Source organism: Zalophus californianus, chromosome 2 (assembly GCF_009762305.2).
Source record: "Zalophus californianus isolate mZalCal1 chromosome 2, mZalCal1.pri.v2, whole genome shotgun sequence".
NCBI classification, from domain to species: domain Eukaryota; kingdom Metazoa; phylum Chordata; class Mammalia; order Carnivora; family Otariidae; genus Zalophus; species Zalophus californianus.
Window position 1 is genome coordinate 90,364,570 of NC_045596.1, and position 23,535 is coordinate 90,388,104.

Consider the following 23,535-nt stretch of genomic DNA (forward strand, 5'->3'; position numbering starts at 1 on the left):
GGCTAGGCTAAGCTCCCTTGAAACTGTTGGAATTTCCATTTCCAGACACCTGTCAGTGACAACTTGAGTAGTTCAGTGTGTACTGCTGGTATTATGTGTGGCATGAATTGCAGAAGAGGCTGGAATGTATGGCAGATCCATAGGGGATTGAAACCTGTGGGTGAATAGGGAAAAGTTTATTAGGAAGATGTTTTGGAGGAGTAGAGGCAACATTTCTCTCCTCCCTGCACCACGTCCCCATCCCCTGCCTCCACTCACTTTGCTTTCCCAGAGAGGAGCTTCCCTGTGGCCATGCTTCTACCTAATCGGGGATCGCAGATCCTGCCTCTTAGAGGCATTCAGTGTATACTTTTCTGGCTGAGACTTAAACTACAAATACTTAAAATACAAAAATCAAATAAGAAATGTGAAATCTAGCCTGAACCTCCTACTAATTGGCCGTCTTTTTAAAAAATACATATTTTATTTATTTATTTGTCAAAGAGAGAGAGAGAGAGCACAAGCAGGGGGAGCAGCAGAGGGAGAGGGAGAAGCAGACTCCCCACTGAGCAGGGAGCCTGATGCGGGGCTCGATCCCAGGACCCCAGGATCATGACCTGAGTAGAAGGCAGATGGTTAACCAACTGAACCACCCAGGCGCCCCCTAATTGGCTGTCTTAATCTTCAGCAAGTCACTGAACTCCTGTTTCCTCTTCAGGACACTGATGGGTTTGGATTAGATGACCTCTGAGATCCCTTCTGTATCTTCGGATTCCATAAATGTGTGCTCCTGGGTGGACTTAGCTACAGAAGGTCCTCAGTTCTTTGAGCCCTCATGACTGTGGACTTCTAAATGACGTATATTGCACCTGTCGGTCTATATGGTGTTTCATTCAGGTTTTGGGTAGCAAGTTTAATTCATGGTATTGAAATCCTGGAAAGGAGGGAGAAACAATCTGTATCTAGTTAAAAAAAAATCAAAACATTTGGCCACTGTCATTAGCAGCTTATTGGCTCAAAGCTGTGGTAAGAGGCCTTGGTCTGCTGAGCTCCATCCCCCTCGCCATCATAACCATCCACCATAATTGTCATTCACACCAGCCACTGCTGCAGAGAGCAGTGGGAGTGGGAGAGATGTGAGCATCTGAACTAGCAGGAGAAGCAGCAGAACCGAATCTGGTTCCATCAGCTGCCTTCCCCACCTCAGCCCAGAATTCTAGGACCTATGTTTTTCTGGCAGGAAAACATGTGGCTGGGAAATTTGCAGTGCAGAGGGCTGGATTTTGACTTTAGTCAGAAATAATGGGTATGTGCCCTGAAACAGTGGGTCGTGTATTGATTTGGCAACATGTTGCTGCAGGGAGACCATTAACGAAGAGAAAGCAGTGAAGGATAATTAGCTCTGTGCAAAATAAGAAAATGAAAACACATGTTCATGGGATTCGCCAACATTTCTCTCCCTAATTGACTCCAGTCGTTATTCTTCCTACACTTTTCTCAAAGAGAAATATGAGCAGGGAGGTGTTTTTTGTTTTTTTTTTTTTCCCCTATTCCCTTTTCCTTATTGTATTTCTGAGTTATGGGCTCCTCCTGTGGAGGGCCCATTTCTGAACCAACAGAGAGCACGATCAGCTAAAATCTTGGGGCAGTCCCTCTGCTGGGTCACTGATTGGTGAGGGAGGACTTTGCAAATTGCACTCTTTGTCCTAGGGCATGAGATAACTTACAGCATTGATCTATTCTTTTTTTCATTGATCTATTTTAGTATCAAATCTATCTAGTGCGAATGTGAGCCAGTGGACTCTGGTCAGCCTGCATGGCAAGTGCCCAATCAATTGTGGGTAATATAATAAGGACAAAAATAATTTTTTTTTGACCAAAGAGAAATGCTGAATCATTCTGGGCCTGCCTTTTAGAATTCTTGTACCCAAGGTGTTCAACTATGAAAAAGCATTTGTGTGTGTGTGGTTTTTTTTAAAGATTTATTTATTTATTTTGAGAGAGTGAGAATGAGAGAGCGAGAGAGAGTACATGAGAGCGGGCAGGGTCAGAGGGAGAAGCAGGCCCCTCGCCGAGCAGGGAGCCCGATGCGGGACTTGATCCCGGGACTTCAGGATCATGACCTGAGCCGAAGGCAGTTGCCTAACCAACTGAGCCACCCAGGCGCCCTGAAAAAGCATTTGGTGGATCCCTGAAAAATAGTAGTTCTCCTATTAGTTATTATTACCCATTAATGACCCCAAATTACTCAGAACTTGGTAGCACCTTTAAATGAATTTTATTAACTAGACACACACACACATATTTGAAAAGTTGGAGCGCATACGTATATGAGGTCTTCTTTGTCTGGTCTTTGGGCAATGCTTACAACACTCGGGCACTCTTGGATTGCTTAAAGTAAAACAGTAGGACCCTTGGGACCCATGACCCAACACCTGGGATTCCAGAATTAGAGCAGATTCTTCAGTAAAGGTATTGGTAGTGCCTAGTTGCCTTCATCGACGTAAGGCTCCTAACTGAAAACTGAATCTTTCATTAGCAAGAGAGAGAAATTTGCCAGGGCCTTTCTTTCAGCTTTCACCTTCCATACGATGAACATAATGAAGCCATAGATCCTGGTTTCATGTATGTTGAGATAATTGATGAATTATGGCAATGTCCTCACTCTCTTTCCCTCCCTTGTGTTCTCTGTAGTTTGTGGTGCTAAAGGAACACCCAAATCTCAGGAATGGAAGTCAACCTGTGGCCCTTAAGGATGGTGAGGCAGCAGATGTCAGCCAGCTCTCCTCTCCGGAGCCAGGTGAGTGGCTATCTTTACCTGGATCCTGAATGTTTTCCCAAGTGGGAAGGTCTCATGGAAGCACAGACACAATAGTTAAACCATGTATAAGCCATGTGAGCAGCTGGGCTGTATTGAAATGCCATGGAGCCTTAGAGAACTGTATTTGGATTGGATTCTTATCTTGTATGAGGTTACCATGTTCACTCAAAACTCTGGTCACATACCAGTCTGCTGGATCACTTTGAGCAAGCACACAATGAGTGACTCTCTCTTTTGAATTTGGTTGGGTTTGGGGGTCATTCTTGGGGTTTGGGATCTGTACTGGCAGCTGTAGGTATAGTTCTGGTGAAATTGTAAATGGCCCTAAGAAAATATGTTCTGTGTTCTAGTAGGAAGGTTCCTGTGAATTTAAGTTGATCTGGGGGTCCCCCTGGGGATTTGGGAGCATTCACATCTTATCAGGGGCTGGCCCTCAGCCAGATGCCTGGTCATCTGTGAAGTCTGTGCAAGCTACTGGGAGAAGGTCCATATAATCAACCTGGGTTCTCGGGCTGCTCTGGGACTCAATCTGCATCATGTGGAAATGGAATTAGATACCTATTAACATAATACTTTTGCCGAGAGTTACATGATGATAAACATCCTGGGCCTGGGGCTCAGATGTCAGTTTTATTTCATAACTCAGAGGACAAGGTTGAGCACGTTTTGCATCATAAGTGGTTAGAAAGTTTCAAAGATGGGGTGCCTGAGTGGTTCAGTTGTTAAGTGTCTGCCTTCAGCTCAGGTCATAATCCCAGGGTCCTGGGATCGAGCCCCACATCGGGCTCCCTGCTCAGCGGGAAGTCTGCTTCTCCCTCTCCCACTCCCCCTGCTTGTGTTCCCTCTCTGGCTGTCTCTCTCTCTGTGTCAACTAAAAAAAAAAAAAAAGGTTCAAAGAGGGCACCTGAGTGGCTCAGTTGTTAAGCATCTGCCTTCGGCTCAGGTCATGATCCCAGGGTCGTGGGATCGAGGCCCACATTGGGCCTTCTCTGTGGGAAGCCTGCTTCTTCCACCTCCACTCCCCCTGCTTATGTTCCCTCTCTCACTGTGTCTCTCTCTGTCAAATAAATAAATAAAATCTTTTTTTTTTTTTAAAGAAAGTTTCAGAGAAACTTGGAACCAACAAAAAACTGTTTCTTGGGATGCCTGGCTGGCTCAGTCGGTTAAGCATCTGCCTTCAGCTCAGGTCATGATCCCAAGGTCCTGGGATCGAGCCCTGCATCAGGCTCCCTGCTCCGTGGGAAGCCTGCTTCTCCCTCTCCCACTCCCCCTGCTTATGTTCCCTCTCTCACTGTCTCTCTCTCTGTCAAATAAATAAATAAAATCTTAAGAAAACAAAAAACGGTTTCTCTGCTGAGAGGGGCTTCAGCTCTGCTTGTATTTTCTGATGTTTGCCCTTTGTAAATATGCTTGTTACCTTACTCTTCTCTTCAGATTTCCTTATAGAGAGAATGTAGGATTCTTGTTTTGAAAAGCTCATTCTACATCTGTCTCGTGTGTGCATTGCCATGTAACCCAAATTCAGTAGAACGTTTTTTTCTTTGACGAAGGCCTTGGATATTAAGGTACACTAAAGAATTGAAAATTAAAACAACAATAAATATAGTTTTATATATAAACTGTTCCCAGTGTTGTTACCTTCATAATGAAGACGTTTGGCATTTTCACAAGTTGCTTGGGTTTTGTTGTTAATACTGACATTATTAGAAAGTAATAGAATATCTTATAGTTATATATTAGTTTTTCTTGAAGAGCTAAAAGCCCATAATTCTTTGTTACAAAAGTAACTAAATGTAGAGATACATATAATTTTAACAGTTAATCAGTAGCACAATGATTTGACCAAGGTGTGGTTAAACTCAGAAAATAACTAAGGACTTGATTAGCTGAGTACACGGGAAAAAATTAGAATATCTCCCTTTTTGCTCACTCTATTATAGTTTGACTCACTCTCTGTGGGCCATTCATAAAACTGTCTCCCAGTTTGAGTGATCACAAACCCCCCAGTCATGGCCAGCTGTCTCATAAAATGCACGAGGTGAAAGTGCATGAAGAGATCTAAAGTAGGGAAAGGGAATGGAGAATGAGATAAAAGATCGAAATTGGCTCTGAGCCAATTCCTTCGCTGCTCCTGGAAAACCCATTAAAACCCAGGCTGTACTAGTGGTGGATCCATGGAACCATATTCACTGACCTCAGCCAACATGAGTTGGTGCAGGTTAAGTTAGCATCATGCTATGGGCAGAGTACCATGCTAGGGAATAGGCATACAAGTGCATCGAAAACCTCAAGTCTCCCAGAAGGGGAGAGAAGTGCGCAGAGAAAGTCAAAGAGGAGTGTCGGGTAGCATAGCCTTTGAATCATCTCATCCAACCAAGACTAACTTTTTAGAAATTGGGTCCAGATAGTCTGAGAATGGATTCATTCTGTGTCTCAGCTTTCAGGCCTATTCTCCAGTCACTATTATTAGGGCCTCTCTTGCTGGACATTGTGAATGATGTGAATCCTCAAGTTTCTTTTTCCTCTTGTATAGGCTCAGCGCAACGGCTGTCATGGAGAGATGAAGCCCAGATGTATGTGGGCACAGAGCAAGGCTGCCGCACTCCACCACCCAGTGACAGAGGCTCTGGTCCCCAGGCAATGAAGCAGAGTTCTTCTCTCCCCTCCTGTGGGGCACAGCCCATTGCTTTGGGGGTTGAGAAGCCACATTCTCTCCCATCAGCTAACCCTTATTGCAACAAAGGGCCCCAGAGCCACCACACCACAAGAAGCTGACTCGGTGAAAACTGAAATTAAAAGGAAGGTCAAAAAGGATAAACTGTACCGATAGACGGTAATACTTCATTTCCAAAAGTAGAGGGAAAATACAGATTTGGGTTCCCAAATCTCTGCAACTGATCACCCACTCAGGGTCCTGGAGACAAGTAGGTAGTCATTCTTTTGTTTCTTCCTTCAAGCAGTCCCGTTGCAGATTTTCAAGTAAGAGTAACTGGGAGAATCACTAGGTAACTCATTAGAAACCAAAGCACAGTATTACTTTGTAAACTGTGTTGTCTTCAATAGTCAATATAGATAGGTACGTTTTTCTCTGCAGCCCCAGAAGAAATTGGGTGAAAGCAGTCCACCATACCGGTCTGCTCAGTTATAAGGGAATTCCTTTTATCCGGACAGAACATTGAGCTCAATCTCATAAGATGATTAGACTTAAAATTGCTGGTATGATACATTGTGGGCATTTAACCTATCACTGGTGTGGTCCATGCTGGTAATTTCACAGAATGAATTTTGATAAATTAACCAAAAAATGTATTAACTTAGAACCTGATTTCTTCAGAATTAGTTGGCTTATTTTTTCTATTTTAAAATCTTTGAATGAAAACATTTTATTTTAAAAAAATTACCCAAGAGACGTCAGTGTTTCTCAAGCATTACTATCCTTTCCCCACGGAATTTTTTTTTAATGAAAGAAATGGTAAATTTGCCTTTCATGTGTTGGCACAGAATTTTTACTTACTTTCAAATATGAGATTGGAAGCAAATTTCCAGGTTTATTTTCATTTTGAATAATCGATCTCTTCTAATTATTTAAATAAAATCACCATAAAACAAACATTTTCTTGTATTCTTGGTTAAGGAAGAAATGATAGTTTAAGGAATATGAGACTTGAATGAAAGTGATTAGCCAAAGTGATTGTCAAAGCTTCCTATTGTTACATTTCTAAAAATAATTTTGAAATCTATTGTTGTAACTTTATAAAGTAAAACTTCCTAAGGTGTTCTAATTAAATCTTATTCTTGTAGCTAAGATGTTGTTATTACAAATTATACAACCTAATACAGTAAGTGTAGACTGTTTGGGCCTTTGGATTATTCAGTTTATGCATCAACTAGTCCCTTTGCTTATCTTTTCTTGCATTTTTCTTCAACTCCTTAGACTTTGTTAGACCAGAAGTCAGCATAAAAAGGAATTGAAGCACCTCTCTTCAAGTAGATACTTAGAAATTTTGGTAAAGATTTAGTGGTAAGGAGGATAACTTATTTAATTATTCACTATGACCCCTTTCCCAGATTTATACAAACACAGATTTTTCTGTATTCTGTATAAAGTTTTGCTTTGACAGTCGATACCCTGAAGGATCGGAAGACCTATTTTTTTTTCTAATGAATGGAATGACCTCAGAAAACAATACTCAGAACATTCCCAACTATGGGGAAATTATATTCTGAAGTGTGAATCTTTTTTCTCCTCCCCAAAGTGAGTATTTCTGAAGCTTTCAGGGTGTAGATGATACAATTTTTTAAAAACTTTGTTACCTCTTTCTTTTAGAATTTCAATGGTAATTAAAGAGATGACATGAGACCGCAGTAGCTCAGAATGTAACATTATCTTTGAACCAGATAATCCCTGTTTCCTTCAAGACTTTCAATGAATCTGATACCTCATACATTGGGACCATGTTAAATCCCAAACCAGGCTCTAACACTGGCTCCCCAGTCAGATTAAAGAAAAACATCCTTTGCGTTCTGTATCAACAAGTCACCGTGAAGAGATAGCTTCCTTTCTTGTGCTTCCACGTTTCTACTAGAAATATCCTCCTTTAAAAATTTATTTTTAGAAGAGAGCATTTTCATCGGAGATGTTTGATTTGCATTTTTTCCAGACTGAATATTTTTATTTCCTAACTCTCATGGTCTCGTTGGGCACAATGCCTATTTGTGATTCTATTTGACTACATGTTGCCTACTACATATAAAATGAGCATTCAGACCTCTTTTCTAGCATCTGATGAAGGCTTAGGACACTGTATTCTTTTAAAACCAGTTCCACATATTAGCCTTGATTTCCAGCTCATGTCCTCTTCATGTGAATAAATGATTATTGTGTAATAATTCGAAAATGTGTTAAAAGCACTAAATAATAAATCCTTAAAAATAATTTTGGGAGAAAAGGAAAATACCTAGTCGTTTTAAGTAGCTGTGACAGGCAAGGTATTGTTATGTTTTGCTTTGTTTTACTTTTTCTTTCTTTTTTTAAGTCTTTAAATGAGAAACCCTAGTTCTATGCATTGTTTCAACCTCAGCTCTTCAAAGTTAGACATGCCTGAGGCAGAGGATCCTTTCCCATTTAGAACTTCGTAGGATGTCTATAGCTAGTGGCCATATGCTAGCCACAACAGAGCTCTGTAGGAAAATACGTAGCAGACATTTAGTATCATGTTAATCGTGGACACATCTGAAACAGAGGCATCTAAATTATAATACAGGAAAATTTCCTAGCTGGTGGTCATATTTTTTTTCCCCCTCTACAGGGAATATTTGGCCCTTCTGACATAATTCAGTTTCTGATGGGCCAGAAGAAAATTAAGATGTGCTGCACTCCACAAATAAGCCTTCAGGATGCATTCTTCTTCTTTTTTTTAAGTTTTTATTTTAATTTCAATTAGTTAACATGCAGTGTTATGTTAGTTTCAGGGGTACAATATAGTGATTCAACACTTCCATACAACACCCAGTGCTCATCACAAGTGCCTTCCTAATCCCCATCACCTATGTTACCCATTCCCTCACCCACCTCCCCTCTGGTAACCATCTCTTCGTTCTCCATAGTTAAGAGTCCGCTTCTTAGTCTGCCTTTCTTTGTTTTTTTCCCTGTGCTTGTTTGTTTTGTTTCTTAAATTCCGCATATGAGAAAAATATGGCATTTGTCTTTCTCTAACTGACTTATTTCACTTAGCGTTATACTCTCTAGCTCCATCCATGTTGTTGCAAATGGTAAGATTTCATTCTTTTTATGGCTGAATAATATTCCATTGTGTATATATATATATATATATATATATATATATATATATATATATATACCATATCTTCTTTATCCACTCATCAGTTGATGGACGATTGGACTGCTTACATAGTGTGGCCATTATTAAATAATGCTGCAATAAACATTAGGGTGCATGTTTTTGTATTCTTGGGTAAATCCCTAGTAGTGTAATTGCTGGATTGTAGGGTAGTTCTATTTTGAGCTTTTTGAGGACGCTCCGTACTATTTTCCACAGTGGCTGCACCAGTTTGCATTCCCACCAACAGGGCACAGGGTTCCTTTTTCTCCACATCCTGGCCAACACCTGTTGTTTCTTGTGTTACTGATTTTAGCCATTCTGACAGGTGTGAGGTGGTATCTCATTGTAGTTTTGATTTGCATTTCCCTGATGGTAAATGATAATGAGTATCTTTTCATGTGTCTGTTGGCCATCTGTACATCTTTTTTTGGAGAAATGTCTGTTCATGTCTTCTGCCCAGTTTTTTAAATGGATTATTCGTTTTTGGGATGTTGAGTTTTAGAAGTTCTTTATGTATTTTGGATACTAACCTCTTATCATATATGTCATTTTCAAACATCTTCTCCCATTCTATAGGTGGCCTTTTAGTTTTGTTCATTGTTTCTTTTGCTGTGCAGATGTTTTTATCTTGATGTAGTCCCAACAGTTTATTTTTGCTGTTGTTTCCCTTGCCTCAGGAGACATATCTAGAAAGAAGTTGCTACAGCCAATGTCAGAGATCTTACTGCCTGTGGCTTTTATAAGATTTTAATGGTTTTAGGTCTCATATTTAGTTCTTTAATCCATTTTGAATTTATTTTTATGTATGGTGAAAGAAAGTGGTCCAATTTCATTCTTTTGCATGTTGCTGTCCAGTTTTCCCAACACCATTTGTTGAAGAGTCTGTCTTTTCGGGGCACCTGTGTGGCTCAGTCATTAAACTCTGCCTTTGGCTCAGGTCATGATCCCGGGGTCCTGGGATCCCGCATCAGGCTCCGTGCTCAGCTGGAGGCGTGCTTCTCCCTCTCCCACTCCCCTTGCTTCTGTTCCCTCTCTCACTGTATCTCTCTCTGTCAAATAAATAAATAAAATCTTTAAAAAAAAATTAGGAAAAAAAAAGAAACTGTCTTTTCCCACTGGATATTCTTTCCTGCCTTGTCAAACATTAATTAACCAAATAGTTGTGGGTTTATTTCCGGGCTGTTCTGTTGATCTGTGTGTCTATTTTTGTGCTGGTACCATACCACACTGTTTTGATTCCTACCGCTTTGTAATGTAAATTGAAGTCTGGAATTGTGGTGCCTCCAGCTTTGCTTTTCTTTTTCAAGATTGCTTTGGCTATTCGGTGTCTTTTGTGGTTCCATACAAATTTTAGGATGGTTTGTTCTACCTCTGTGAAAAATGCTGTTGGTATTTTGATGAAAAAAATACATTTGCATTAAATGTATAGATTGCTTTGGGTAGTATAGACATTTTAACAATATTTTTCTTCCAATCCATGAGCATGGAATATCTTTCCATTTCTTTGTGTCATCTTCAGTTTCTTTCAACTTTCATTCAGTGTTTTATAGTTTTAAGAGTACAGGTCTTTCACCTCTTTGGTTAGGTTTATTCCTAAGTATCTTATTATTTTTGGTGCAATTGTAAATGGGACTGTTTTCTTAATTTCTCTTTCTGCTACTTCATTATTAGTGTATAGAAATGCAACAGATTTCTGTACATTGATTTTGTATCCTGCAACTTTACTGGCTTCGTTTATCAGTTCTAGCAGGTTTTTGGTGGAGTCTTTCAGGTTTTCTATATAATGTATCATGTCATCTGCAAATAGTGAAAGTTTTACTTCTTCCTTATAGATTTGGATGCCTTTTGTTTCTTTTTGTTGTCTTATTTCCATGTCTAGAACTTCCAGTACTATGTTGAATAAAAGTGGTGAGAGTGGACAGCCTTCTCTTGACCTTAGGGGAGAGGCTCTCAGTTCTTTCCCATTAAGGATGATGTTTGTGGGTTTTTCATATATGGCCTTTATTACGTTGAGGTATGCTCTCTCTAATCCTACTTATTGAGGGCTTTTATATGGATGTTATACTTTGTCAAATGCTTTTTTTGCATCTATTGAAATGATCATATGGTTCTTATCCTTTCTCTTACTGATATGGTGTGTCACATTGATTGATTTGCGAATATTGAACCACCCTTGCACCAAGGAATAAATCCCACATGATCCTGGTTAATGATTTTTTAAATGTATTGTTAGATTCAGTTTGCTAGTATTTTGTTGAGAATTTTTGCGTCTGTATTCATCAGGGATATTGGCCTGTAGTTCTCTTTTTAAGTGATGTCTTTATTTGGTTTTGGTATCAGGGTAATGCTGATCTCACAGAGTGAATTTGGAAGTTTTCCTTCCTTTTCTATTTTTTGGAGTAGTTTGAGAAGAATAGGTATTAACCCTTCTTTAAATGTTCGGTATATTATGCCTGTGAAGCCATCTGGTCCTGGACTTTTGTTTGTTGGGAGTTTTTTTAATTATTGCTTCAGTTTCATTGTTGGCAATTGGTCTATCCAAATTTTCTTCTTGTTTCTGTTTTGGTGGTTTATATGTTTCTAGGAATTTGTCCATTTCTTCTAGCTTGTCCAATTTGTTGGTATATAGTTTTTCCTAATATTCTCTTATAATTGTATTTCTGTGGAGTTGGTTATTATTTCTCTTCTCTCATTTGTGATTTTATTTATTTGAGTCCTTTCTCTTTTTTCTTGATAAGTCTGCCTAGAGGTTTATCAATTTTACTGATGTTTTCAAAGAACCAGCTCCTGGTTTCATTGATCTGCTCTATTGTTTTTTTTTAAGTTTCTATATCATTTATTTCTGCTCTAATAGTTATTATTTCCTTCCTTCTGCTTGTTTTAGGTTTTGTTTGTATTCTTTTTCTAGCTTCTTTAGATGTAAGGTTAGGTTGTTTATTTGAGATTCTTCTTGCTTTTTGAGGTAGGCCTGTCTTGCTATAAACTTCCCTCTTAGAGCTGCTTTTTCTGCATCCCAGAGATTTTGTCCATTGTGTTTTCATTTTCATTTGTTTCCATGTGCTTTTTAATTTCTTTTATTTCCTGGTTGACCCATTCGTTGTTTAGTAGCATGTTATTTAACTTCCATGTATTTGTGGTATTCCAGATTTTTTTCTTGTGGTTGACTTCTAGTTTCATAGCCTTGTGGTCAGAAAATATGCATGGAATGACTTCAGTCTTCTGAATTTGTTGAGGCTTGTTTTGTGGGCTGATGATATGTGATCTATTCTGGAGAATGTTCCATGTGCACTTGAAAAGAATGTGTATTCTGCTCTTTTAGGATGGAATGTTCTGAATATATCTGTTAAATCCATCTGTTCCAGTGTGTCATTCAAAGCCACAGTTTCCTTGTTGATTTTCTGTTTAGATGATCTGTCCATTGATGTGAGTGGGGTGTTAAATTTCCCCTACTATTATTGTATCATTATCGATTAGTTCCTGTATGTTTGTTATTAACCGTTTTGTGTATTTGGGTGCTCCCATGTTAGGTACATAAATATTTACAATTGTTATATCTTCTTGGATTGTTCCCTTTATTATTATGTAGTATCCTGCTTTGTCTCTTGTTACAGTCTTTGTTTTAAAGTCTACTTTGTGCGATATAAGTATTGCTACTCCCACTTTCTTTTGACATCCATTTGCATGTTAGATGTTTCTACATTCCTCTGTTTCTTCCAGCCTGCTGTTCATTCCATCAGGCACATTTCTCATTTTGTTTATTGAGCCCTTTATCTCTGCTATGTTATTCCTTATTCCCTACGTTAAGGGTCTCACTCATGTCTTCGACTCTTATCTGAAGTCTAGTGAGTATCCTTATGATCATTACTTTAAATTCTCTATCAGGCATGTTACTTATACCTGTTTCACTTAGATCTCTGGCCATGGCCTTGTCCTGTTCTTTCATTTGGGACAGATTTCTCTGTCTTCTCATTTTGTCTAAGTCTCTGTGCCTGTTGCTATGTTTTAGGAAAGTCAACCACCTCTCCTATTCTTGAGGGTAATGGCCTTATGAAGAAGAGATCCTGTAGTGCCCTGCCATGTAGTGGCCCCTGCTTCCTAGGGCCTGGTGCTTCCAGGAGTGTCTCCAAAGTGTGCTGCACATGCTCTGCTGTTTTGTCCTGGCCACTTTGTCCTTCAGGCCAGTCATCTGCAGCAGCTCTCTTTGCCTGTTATGGGCAGTATTTGGTCCCCAGCCTGAAGGTGCTGTGTTTTAGCCAGGTGTGCGCTGGTCTGTTTGTGAAATGAGCCCTGTCACCACCACCACCAGAACCAAGGCTCTGCAAAACTCCAGGTCAGGAGATGGTTTGAACAGGGCTTTGGGCTGGTCTTCTGGGGGAGGGGGCCTGCTGTGCTGGGACTGAGGCAAACATGACAGGGGCAGTTCCAGTGGAGTGCAGGGAGGTGAGGCATGGTGGTAAGCAAGTTAGGTAGTGAGTGTTGGTGCTGTGCTGGTTCCCACAGGTGGCTCTGTGTTTATGCTGAGGGGTGAGAGAGGGACATGGCACTGCCAGTTTCTTTGTTCCCAGAGCAGTCTCTCCATGAATGTCTCTCTGGGATGTGCTCTGAGATGAGTGAATAACCTCCCACTGTGTGCCTCAGGTGAGCTTCAGATCACTGTTTCCATACTGTGTGTTTTCTGGGCTGTTTGCCGGCCTTTTCTCCAATAGCAGCCTCAGTGCCCTCCAAGCTCTCCCAGAGCCAAGCATGCTGACCTTTAAAACTCCAAACTAACCCCCACTGGTTGCAAGAACCCATGAAATTTGGCCCCTCTTAATTTCCAAGCCAATTGCTATGGGGATTCCTTTTCCCTGTGTGCTCCCCTGTCTACTAATCTGTCTTTCATCCTTCTCTATGATCATGCTCCCCACCTCCAGCAGTGCTGTGATCCATTTCTCTCCCAAGCCCATCTCCACACTTCCTACCTTCTTCAGTGTGGCCTCTTCTTCTACGTTGAGTTGTGTTTAGCTGTCTTCTGGTTCATTTCTGGGGTATTTAGGATGATTTCATAGTTATCTAATTGTATTTGTGGGACGGGGAGAGCCTCGGGTCCTCCTATTCCACTGCCATCTTCCAACCAGTTGCCAAGATGTATTCTAAATGAAGAGCTATAAATCCCAAATTAATGCTTGATTTATTTGGGTTCTTATTTTTAGTTTATACCATTCATCTGCCAAAATAATGAAAGTATAGTAAAACTTATCATTCAGAACCTTTAGGGAGTCATTTTGGATAGTGAGTTAAATGTTTGCACCTCGGTTTCTTTAGCTCTAAAATGAAACATTCTTTGTGTGAAAACAACTTAAGTCCCAGCAAGCACCAATACACACTAAGGTATTATTACTATTTCCAAGGTATTGAGATACTGTAGGCCTTACTGCTTTAAATACCAATGTTCTTTTATCAGTCTAGGATAACTCCTTCTCTATCATTATATAAAACATGTTGAGCATAAGTATATCTATCATTGTATAAAACACGTTGAGCATAAGGGACACCTGGATGGCTCAGTCAGTTAAGTGTCTGCCTTGGGATCAGGTCATGATCCCAGTGTCCTGGGATCAAGTTCCACATTGGGCTCCCTGCCCAGCAGAGAACCTGCTTCTCCTTCTGCCTGCTGCTCCCCATGCTTGTGCTCTCTCTCTCTCTCTGTCTCTCTCTCTGGCAAATAAATAAATAAAATCTTTAAAAAACAAAACAAAAACGTGTTGAGCATAAGTATACATTTCTTGATAAAATAAGAGCTTCATTACATATCAGCCATAATAAAGTGCTATCATTTTGTGATGATCAGAGCTCCTTTACTGTATATTAAAGGTTCTTAAATCTTGAGTCCAAACATTTTAACCTATTATTTACATTACTTTTACATTACATTATTTACATTACTTTACAATATTAATCAAAAGAAGAAGAGAGAATGAACAACTAATATTATGGATGAAAAGGGCATAAAACTACAGGTGTGGTAGCAATTTAAAAAGTAAGAGAATAGTATGAATGACTTTCTGACAATAAAATTTCAAATTTAAGCCAATGGACAATTGCTTAATTGTCCATTGTACATTATTTACATACTTATAAGCTGCCAGCCCTCATGCCTCCATCAATTACCTTCCATGCAAGCTCCTCATCCCACCTTCCTTGTTGCTTCTGTTTTGTAAATGTGGTGTTCAGATAGCCAAGCAAGTTAGCATTGTAAATAATGTAAGAATAAATGTATAAATATGGTGATTAACATAACAATAAAAATTTAAAGAAAAAAATAATAAATGTATATTGAAGGCAAGTTTACAAATATTTCCTAAGTATATAAATTTTAGCTCTTAGACTTTTGGCATGTTGCATCCTTTTATTTTTTCCTTACTGTTTGCAGCTGCATTATTAGCTTACAGATACATCAATTCCAAATAGACGAGGTGATGTCATTATGTATATAATGACAATACATGATGTAGTGGTTAAAAAGATGGTCTCTGAAGTCCACAGGGCTGGAGTTTACTAGCTTTGTAACCTTGTTCAAACTACTTAATCTCTCTAAACTTCAATTTCCTCATCTCCACAATGGGGAGAATAACATTACTGTTGCCATAGGATTGTTGGGCTTTGAAGTGAAATAATGCATGCACGGTGCTTACCATTAATGCTTGTCACAAAATTAAACTATATTATTATTGTTATTATTTTGCTTCTTCTCGAGACCACTGTTTCAACAGTATTAGCTTATAGTATGGTAAACTTGTTTGTACTATTTCTAATCCAGGCAAGTGGCACATGAAGACGGGGCTAAGAGCAGAGCCCTAAACACCTGGGTCAGAATTTCAAGAGGCATTGTACACAAATATCAAGACAGGTTAAACATTCAATTTCATTTTTACATTAAAATGACTACTTTAGACATATATGTTTGGGATATGTTGGTCGTTTATTCATCAAGTTTTATGCATTGGATAAAGAGCATTAATTATGACTATATTAGTATGAGATAACATTGTACAGTTTATCTATGTCCAGGTAGAGCTGGGAAAATTATTTTTTTGTTTTTGTTTTTATCTATTTTTTTAAAGGCAAGATGCTTATAAGCAGAGAGGTTTTTGAGAAACCTCATAAGGCTTCTGAAAATCTCAGTTTACTTTCATAATTCAAATAGTAATTAAATATCCCGTGTGTTATGAGAATAACCCCTTTGTCTATATATTCTAGGGAGATATTTCTCTAGCATTTGTTGGCAGCTGTTAAGCCAAGTAGAAATACACTGTCAAATGTGGACATTAGTTTTAAATATGTATTAATTTGTTAGATTTTCAGACAGCAGCACAAAAGACATAGGTGGTGGCTTCTAATCATAGGTAAGCAAGTATATAATTAGAGTTCTAGAACCACTTGATCTCTGTCAACAGCAACTTTCAAAAATTTTTCACTATCATCACCTGCTTTTATTAGTATTTCCATCTGTTGCCTCAATGGTAAGGAAATACCACCTAAAAGAAGTATGGCAATGACTGGGCTATGATTGAGCTTTTAAACCATTTATACCTAAAGCCCATTTAAGCCTACCTAGTCTTATAGATGTGGGTATGTATGATAGTTTGCACTATCAAAACGTCTTTGAATCTGTGGAATTAAAATATTTTTCTCCAGAATTATATCTTACATTTGCATTGTGACTTCTAATTCTTGTATTCCTTATCTTATTTGCCCTCATTAATTCTCACATCCAATCTAAAAAAGTTAGTGGAGCAGATATTTTTTTCTTTTTACTTGTTCTTAAAGATCGTATCCAAAGTTGAAGAAAATTGAAGATGAATAATAAAATATATTACTAGAGATAAATTACTTCATAATGATAAAATGTTTATTTTTCCAGAAATATATTACAATTGTAAAATCATATGCACATAATACACATCCTCGAGTATATAAAGCAAAAAATTGACAATTTATCAGAAGTATTGAAGAAAATAGCATCACAGTAGATTTTACCATACTACTCTTGGTAATTAATAAACTTGGGAGACAGAAAAATTAGTAAGGACATAGAAGACTTTAAAATACAGTAATTAGAATTGGATATATATGGTGCACATGTAACTTCATGGAAATTAATATGTTTGTGCTAGTCCATAATGTAGCTTCAATAAGTTTCTGGGGACCACATGAATATGGTGATATAGACCATATTCTCTGATTGTAATGAAATTAAGTTAGGGTTAATAATAAATTGATAATTAAAATGTTTGTAAATTACAAAAACATTTCCTAATAACTTATGGGCCAAAGAAGAAATCATAATGGAAATTAGAAAATACATAGAACTGAACAACTGTGAAAATTCTATATACCACAATGAATGGTATATAACTAAACTGGAATTGAAGGGGAATTTTATTGGAATTATATCCTATAAAGGATATATCCTTATCCTTATAAAGGAAAAAAAGAAAATTAATGAGCTAAGAAGCACCCACTGAAGAAGTTAAAAAAGAAAAGCAGAATAAATCCAAAGAAAGTATAAGCAAAGATTTCATTTAGTTAAGAGGAGAAATTACTGAAATAGGAAAAAAATTATAAGAAAGGATCAAAAGAACCAAAAGTGAGTTGTTTGAAAAAGTTTAACAAATATACAACAATATTAATCAAAAGAAGAAGAGAGAATGAACAACTAATATTATGGATGAAAAGGGCATAAAACTACAGGTGTGGTAGCAATTTAAAAAGCAAGAGAATAGTATGAATGACTTTCTGACAATAAAATTTCAAATTTAAGCCAATGGACAATTGCTTAAAAAAAAAAAATCAGCTTACTGAAACTGACAGAGAAAGAAACAGAAAACCTGAATAATCCTAAACCCATCAAAGAAATTTAAAAATTTAAAAATCTTCCACAAGGAAAATATAAACTTTAAATATTTGGTATCTTTGCATTGTGTCAACTTGGTCAACTGGAACTGTTTTCCAGAATTTTATTTCTGTGTGTTTGTGTGATAGAATTGGTCAGTGCCACTAGGTCTCACTCTTCCCCGTGGTGATTGCTGTCAGGTTGCAGACTGTTCTCCCTCTCCCTTACTTGGTGTTCATCTCTTTTCCTTGACTGTTGGGTCTAATGCACATCAGTGATCCCAAGCCACCACTCGCCACAGATGCAAAAGTCTTCCATTAACCTCTGCACCAGCTCTGCTTCATGCTCCCACTTAAGAAGGTGAGAGCACCTGGCTTTGTAGATTTTTCTGCAAACTTTACCTTATCCATTCATCTCATTGCATCAGGAGTGCTCATCAGTGATTGTCCTCTGATCCTCTAAATTACCAGTCTGGACCCTATTTTCCCAGCTCCTCCTGAAGTTATGCAAGATCTAATTTTTTTCTTTTTTTTTTTTTTAAGATTTTATTTGTTTATTGGACAGAGAGAGAGAGACAGTGAGAGAGGGGACACAAGTGGAGGGAGTGGGAGAGGGAGAAGCAGGCTTCCCGCCGAGCAGGGAGCCCGATGTGGGCCTTGATCCCAGGACCCTGGGACCATGACCTGGGCCAAAGGCAGATGCTTAACAACTGAGCCACCCAGGTGTCCCACAAGATCTGATTTCTATAATAAATTTTTTATTTTATAATATCCAGTGATGTGCTTCCTTGATTGAGTCCTAACTGATCTAACAAGCAAATTCAACCAAATATTTAAGGTACCCCTAATTTTTATATTACACAAATTTTTCCATAGAATAAAAAAAGGAAAATATACAGATGTCAAATTACAAGCATAAGAAAATGTGCTCCACATCATCTTAAATTTGCATTTTAAAACAATAGTGAGATACCACTACACACCTATAGAATGGCCAAAATCTGGAACACTGACAACACCAAATGCTGGCAAGGATGTGAAGCAAAAGGAGCTCATTTGTTGCTAGTGGAAATACAAAATGGTACATCCACTTTGTAAGATAGTTTGGCATTTCTTATAGAATTAAACATACTCTGGGGAGCCTGGGTGGCTCAGGTGGTTAAGTGTCTCCTTCGGCTCAGGTTATGATCCCAGGGTCCTGGGATCCAGTCCCATATCGGGCTCCCTGCTCAGCAGGGAGTCTGCTTCTCCCTCTGCCCCTCCCCCTGCTCGTGCTTGCTCTCTCTCTCTCTCTCTCTCGCAAAAATAAATTTTTAAAATCTTAAAAAACAAAACAAAACTAAATGTACTCTGACCATATGATCCAGCAATCAACTTCTTGGTATTTACCCAAAGGATTTGAATATGTCCACACAAAAACCTGTATATAGATGTTTGTAGCAGCTTTATTCATAGTTGCCAAAACTTGGAAGCAACAAGATGTCCTTCAGTAGGTAAATGGATAAATAAACTGTGGTGCATCCAGACAATGGGATATTATTTAGCACTAAAAAGAAATGAGCTGTCAAGTAAAAAAAAAAAGACATGTAGGAAACTTAAATGTGTTTTCCTAAATGAAGAAGCCAATCTGAAAAAGTTATATACTGTATGATTCCAACTAGATGACATTCTGGAAAAGGCAAAATTATAGATACAATAAAAAGATCAGTGGCTGTCAGGAGTTAAGGGAGAGGGATAAATGGGTGGAGCACAGATTTTGAGGGCAGTAAAAATACTCTGTATGATAAGGCAGATGATAGATATGTGTCATACCTTTCTCCAAACCCATAGAATGTACAACACCAAGAGTGAACTCTAAGGTGAACTGTGGATTTTGGGGAATTGTGATGTGTCACTGTAGGTTCATCAATTGTAACAAATGTACCATTCTGGTGGGGGATGTCAGTGGGGTAGGCAGGTGTGGGGGCAAGGGGTTTATGGGAAATCTGTATAACTTCCTCTCAGTTTTGCTATGAACCTAAAACTGCTCTAAAAAAAAGTCTTAAAAACTTTTTTTAATTTAAAAAATGTTATGGGGTTGATATAACCCTTATTTCTTTTTTTAAAAGATTTATTTATTTGAGAGAGAGAGAGAGTGAGGGGATGGGCAGAGTGAGATGGAGAGGAAGAGGGAAAGAATCTCAAGCAGATTCCCTGCTGAGCATGGAGGCTGATACAGGGCTTGATCTCACCATCCTGAGATCATGGCCTAAGCTGAAATCAAGAGTTGGATGCTCAATAAACTGAGCCCCCAGGTGCCCAACACTTATTTCTAAAGTAGGCAAATATAGAACAAGAAAGAAAGATTGCAGGCCAAACTCAATTATGAATAGAGATGCAAAAGTCTGAACAAAATTTTAACAAATGAATTTAGCAATATATTAAAAAGATAACATATCATGACTGAGTGGCAATTCTATAATAACTGAAAAGTTGACTAAATATTTAAAGCCAATCAGTATAAAAAAGTAACAAAAGAGAAAAACTTTTTACTAGATGCAGAGAAAATTTTCAGTATATAATTCAACATCCATTCATGGCAAAATCTTAGCGAAATAATAAAAGAGAAATTCTTTAACTTGATGAAGAAAAATCTACCAGAATCCCACAGCAAACATTATGTTTAATGGTGAAATGTTGAAGATCAGGATTAAGATAAAGATGTCCTACTATCATCACTTTCATTCAACATTTTACTAGATGTTGTAGACAGCACAGTAATATTCCCAAAACAATAAGATTAATTTTTTAAACTATGCAAGTATTGAAAACAAGGAAATTAGACTCTCATTATTTTTAGATGATATAGCTATTCTTTTTGTAAACAAAAAGAATCTACAGTTAAATTACAAGAAGTAACACAAAGTTATTATATCTTTGCAACACTAACTAGAAAATGTAGTAGAAAGATACATATCAATTACAATAGTAATATAAATATGAAGTAACCATGAATAAATCTAAGCGGGTCCAGGTCCCTTGTGGAGAAAATAAAAAAACTTAATTAAAAGACCTGAAAGATGGCCTTAAAGAAGATATATCATGTTCATGGATAGGAAGTTGTCAATTATCACCAAATATGTCAACTCAATAAAATTTTATTTTATTTTATTTTTTTAAAGATTTTATGTATTTATTTAATTGACAGAGACAGTGAGAGAGGGAACACAAGCAGGGGGAGGGTCAGAGGGAGAAGCAGGCTTCCCGCCAAGCAGGGAGCCTGATGCGGGGCTCGATCCCAGGACCCTGAGATCATGACCTGAGCTGAAGGCAGTCGCTTAACCAACTGAGCCACCCAGGCGCCCCTCAATAAAATTTTAATAAACGTCATGTTTTAAAAATAAAATTTGACAAGCTAATTCTAAAATTTAAACAGAAAGATCTGGCTATGAGAATGTAGAGTATCAGAAATTTGCTGTGAACAATTAGAAAACTGGATAAAATACAAAAAAATAGCCCATTTGAAGGCATCAGAGCTACTAAAGCAGTGAGGATTTGAAGGGTTAAAATCTTGGATAGAAAGAATGAGAAATGCAAAGAGATAAACCTGATATTCAGTGTCACTTGTCTTTTTGAGCAGACAGTTTTATGGAGGTGAAGAGATAAGAATCAGAGGTTAGGGCCTAGAAAGAGGAGTGGCCCTGAGAACCAATCCAGGTTTTCATACAGGATCTTTGAATGGCTACAGCCTAGGCAAAAGAACTAACTAGAAATAGTCTAGCTCTCACAAAGACACACAGATTCAAATTAGTCCATTCCCAAGTAGGATTAAGGTGATCTGACCTCATTTTTAATTTTGCTATGAACAAAAGTGAATCCTCTCTAGAGGAACATAACATCATTCAAAACTTCTGATTATTTCTCTAATTTGTTTTTTATATGTGATGTCTGGCATTCAACAAAAAATTAACAGGTAAACCAGGAGATAAGACAATTGACCAAAAACCAAAAGAAAAGAAAAGAAATCAGGAAAAATAAATAGACCTACAGGAGATTCAATTATTGAAGTTATCAGACATGGATTTTAAAATACTTAGGTTTATATATTGAATATATCCCGAGAAAAACAATTCCCGCAAGAATCTGAATTGATTAAAAAATCAACTGAAAATGACAATAACTAAAATAAGGAACTCAGTAAATGGGTTTAAAGATTAGACACAGCTGAACAGACAATTAGTAAGCTAGAAAATAGGTCAATAGAAAATAAATATATATTTAATTTTAGAAGGCTAGAAAAGAGAGAATGGCAAAAGCAGTATTTGAAGAGATAATGTCTGAGACTATTTTAAAATAGATGAAAAATAATAAGCCAGATTGAAGAAATGCCACAAAACCAAACAAGAGAAATACAAAGAAAACCTTGAATACAAAGAAAATGAGAAAATTTAAAAGGCGTTCAGAAATAAGAAACATACTTTCAAAAAAAAGAAACATACTTTCAAATGAACAAAAATAAGATAGATGACAGAAATGATGAAAGCCAGAAAAATAGAATATATTTAAAGTGTTGAAAGAAAATAACTAGATTTCAACATCTAGCAAAAATGTTGTTTACAAAAATGAAGGCAAAATAAGAACTTTAGATAACACAAATCTAAAAAATTAGATACCAGGAAACATGCACCAATAGAAATACTAAGGAAATTTTTCAGACAGAAGTAAAATGATCCCAGATCACATCATGCAAATACAAGAAATGAGGAATAATTGAAAAGGCAAATATGTGGGTAGATTTAAATGAATATAGACTGTGTATGAAAAATCAAATTTACCCATGAAGAATTAAATAGGAGGACTTGATCTATCAGATAGCAGAAATTATTATAAAGCAATGGCAACTAAGAAGTGTAGTTGCTATTACAGGAATACACAAACAGACAAATGGAATATAAATGACCCACACATAGCAACTTGAAAGATGATAGCATGGGCAATGCACATTGGTGGGATAAGAATGGACTATTGGTAAGGACAGCCGAGAAAATTGGTTATCCATATAGAATATAATGAAACAGATCCTTATCTTACACATTTACATAAAAATCAATCCAAGGTAGAATATAAATGTAAATGTAGAAGGCAAAACTGTAATTCTTTTAGAAACATTTATAGGAGCACACTTTTTAAGAGCCTTGGGTTAAAGAAGAATTTCTCAATCAAGAACCCCAAAATGAAAATATCAGTAAATTATCGTGAAAACTAAGAACTTCTCTTTCTCAAAATACACCATATCTGGAGGGTCAAAATATAAGATGTACTGTTAAGAAGAGGTTTGCCACAGATATAACTGACAAAGGTTGCTATAAATCTAAAATATGTAAATAATTCCTAAAGGCAATAGGAAAGGGAAAACAATGCAGTAGAAAATTAGGCAGAAGAGGAAACACAAAGGTGACCTAAAAACCACACAAAATACCATTACATTAGTATTCAGGGAACAAAGCACAATGGGATGCCATTTCACACCCAGCTTCTGGCAGACATTTCATTCAGACAAGTCCAAGTTTTAGCAAGAGTGTGGAACAACCAGGACTCTCACAGCTGGTAGGGCTGTTGATTGGCATAATCACGTTGGCACTACCAAGTGAAGTTGGACATGTTCATATTCCACAATTTATCGAGTTTAACATGAGGCATATATCCTAGGGAAACCCTTACACCTGTATATTTCAAGGCACATAAAAAAGAGTTCATGATAACAAAAACTGGAGACCACATAAATATCCATCAACAGTAATGTGAGAAAGAAATTATTGTATAGTCTCGGGGCGACTGGGTGGCTCAGTCGGTTAAGCACCTGCCTTCGGCTCAGGTCATGCTCAGGTTATGCTCGGCAGGGCGTCTGCTTCTCTCTCTCCCTCTGCCTCTCCCCCCCTTGCTCATGCTCTCTTTCTTTCAAATAAATAAATAAAATCTTAAAAAGAAATTATTATGGAATACTGTATAGTAGCTAAAAACAAGTGAATTGTAGCTACA

At 37.6% G+C, this 23,535-nt stretch overlaps 1 protein-coding gene across 2 annotated transcripts in view; it reads left to right on the plus strand.

Annotated features, from left to right (window-relative positions):
* The window catches only part of EGF (epidermal growth factor), a 95,351-nt gene extending 88,902 nt beyond the window's left edge, over window positions 1-6,449 (plus strand). For both annotated transcript variants that reach the window (XM_027600458.2, XM_027600459.2), the window contains 2 exons: window positions 2,674-2,779; window positions 5,334-6,449. In XM_027600458.2, the coding sequence (XP_027456259.1) occupies window positions 2,674-2,779; window positions 5,334-5,575 (348 nt within the window). In that variant the 3' untranslated portion in view covers window positions 5,576-6,449. The remainder of the gene's footprint in view (window positions 1-2,673; window positions 2,780-5,333) is intronic.
* The last annotated feature ends 17,086 nt before the right edge of the window (window positions 6,450-23,535 follow it).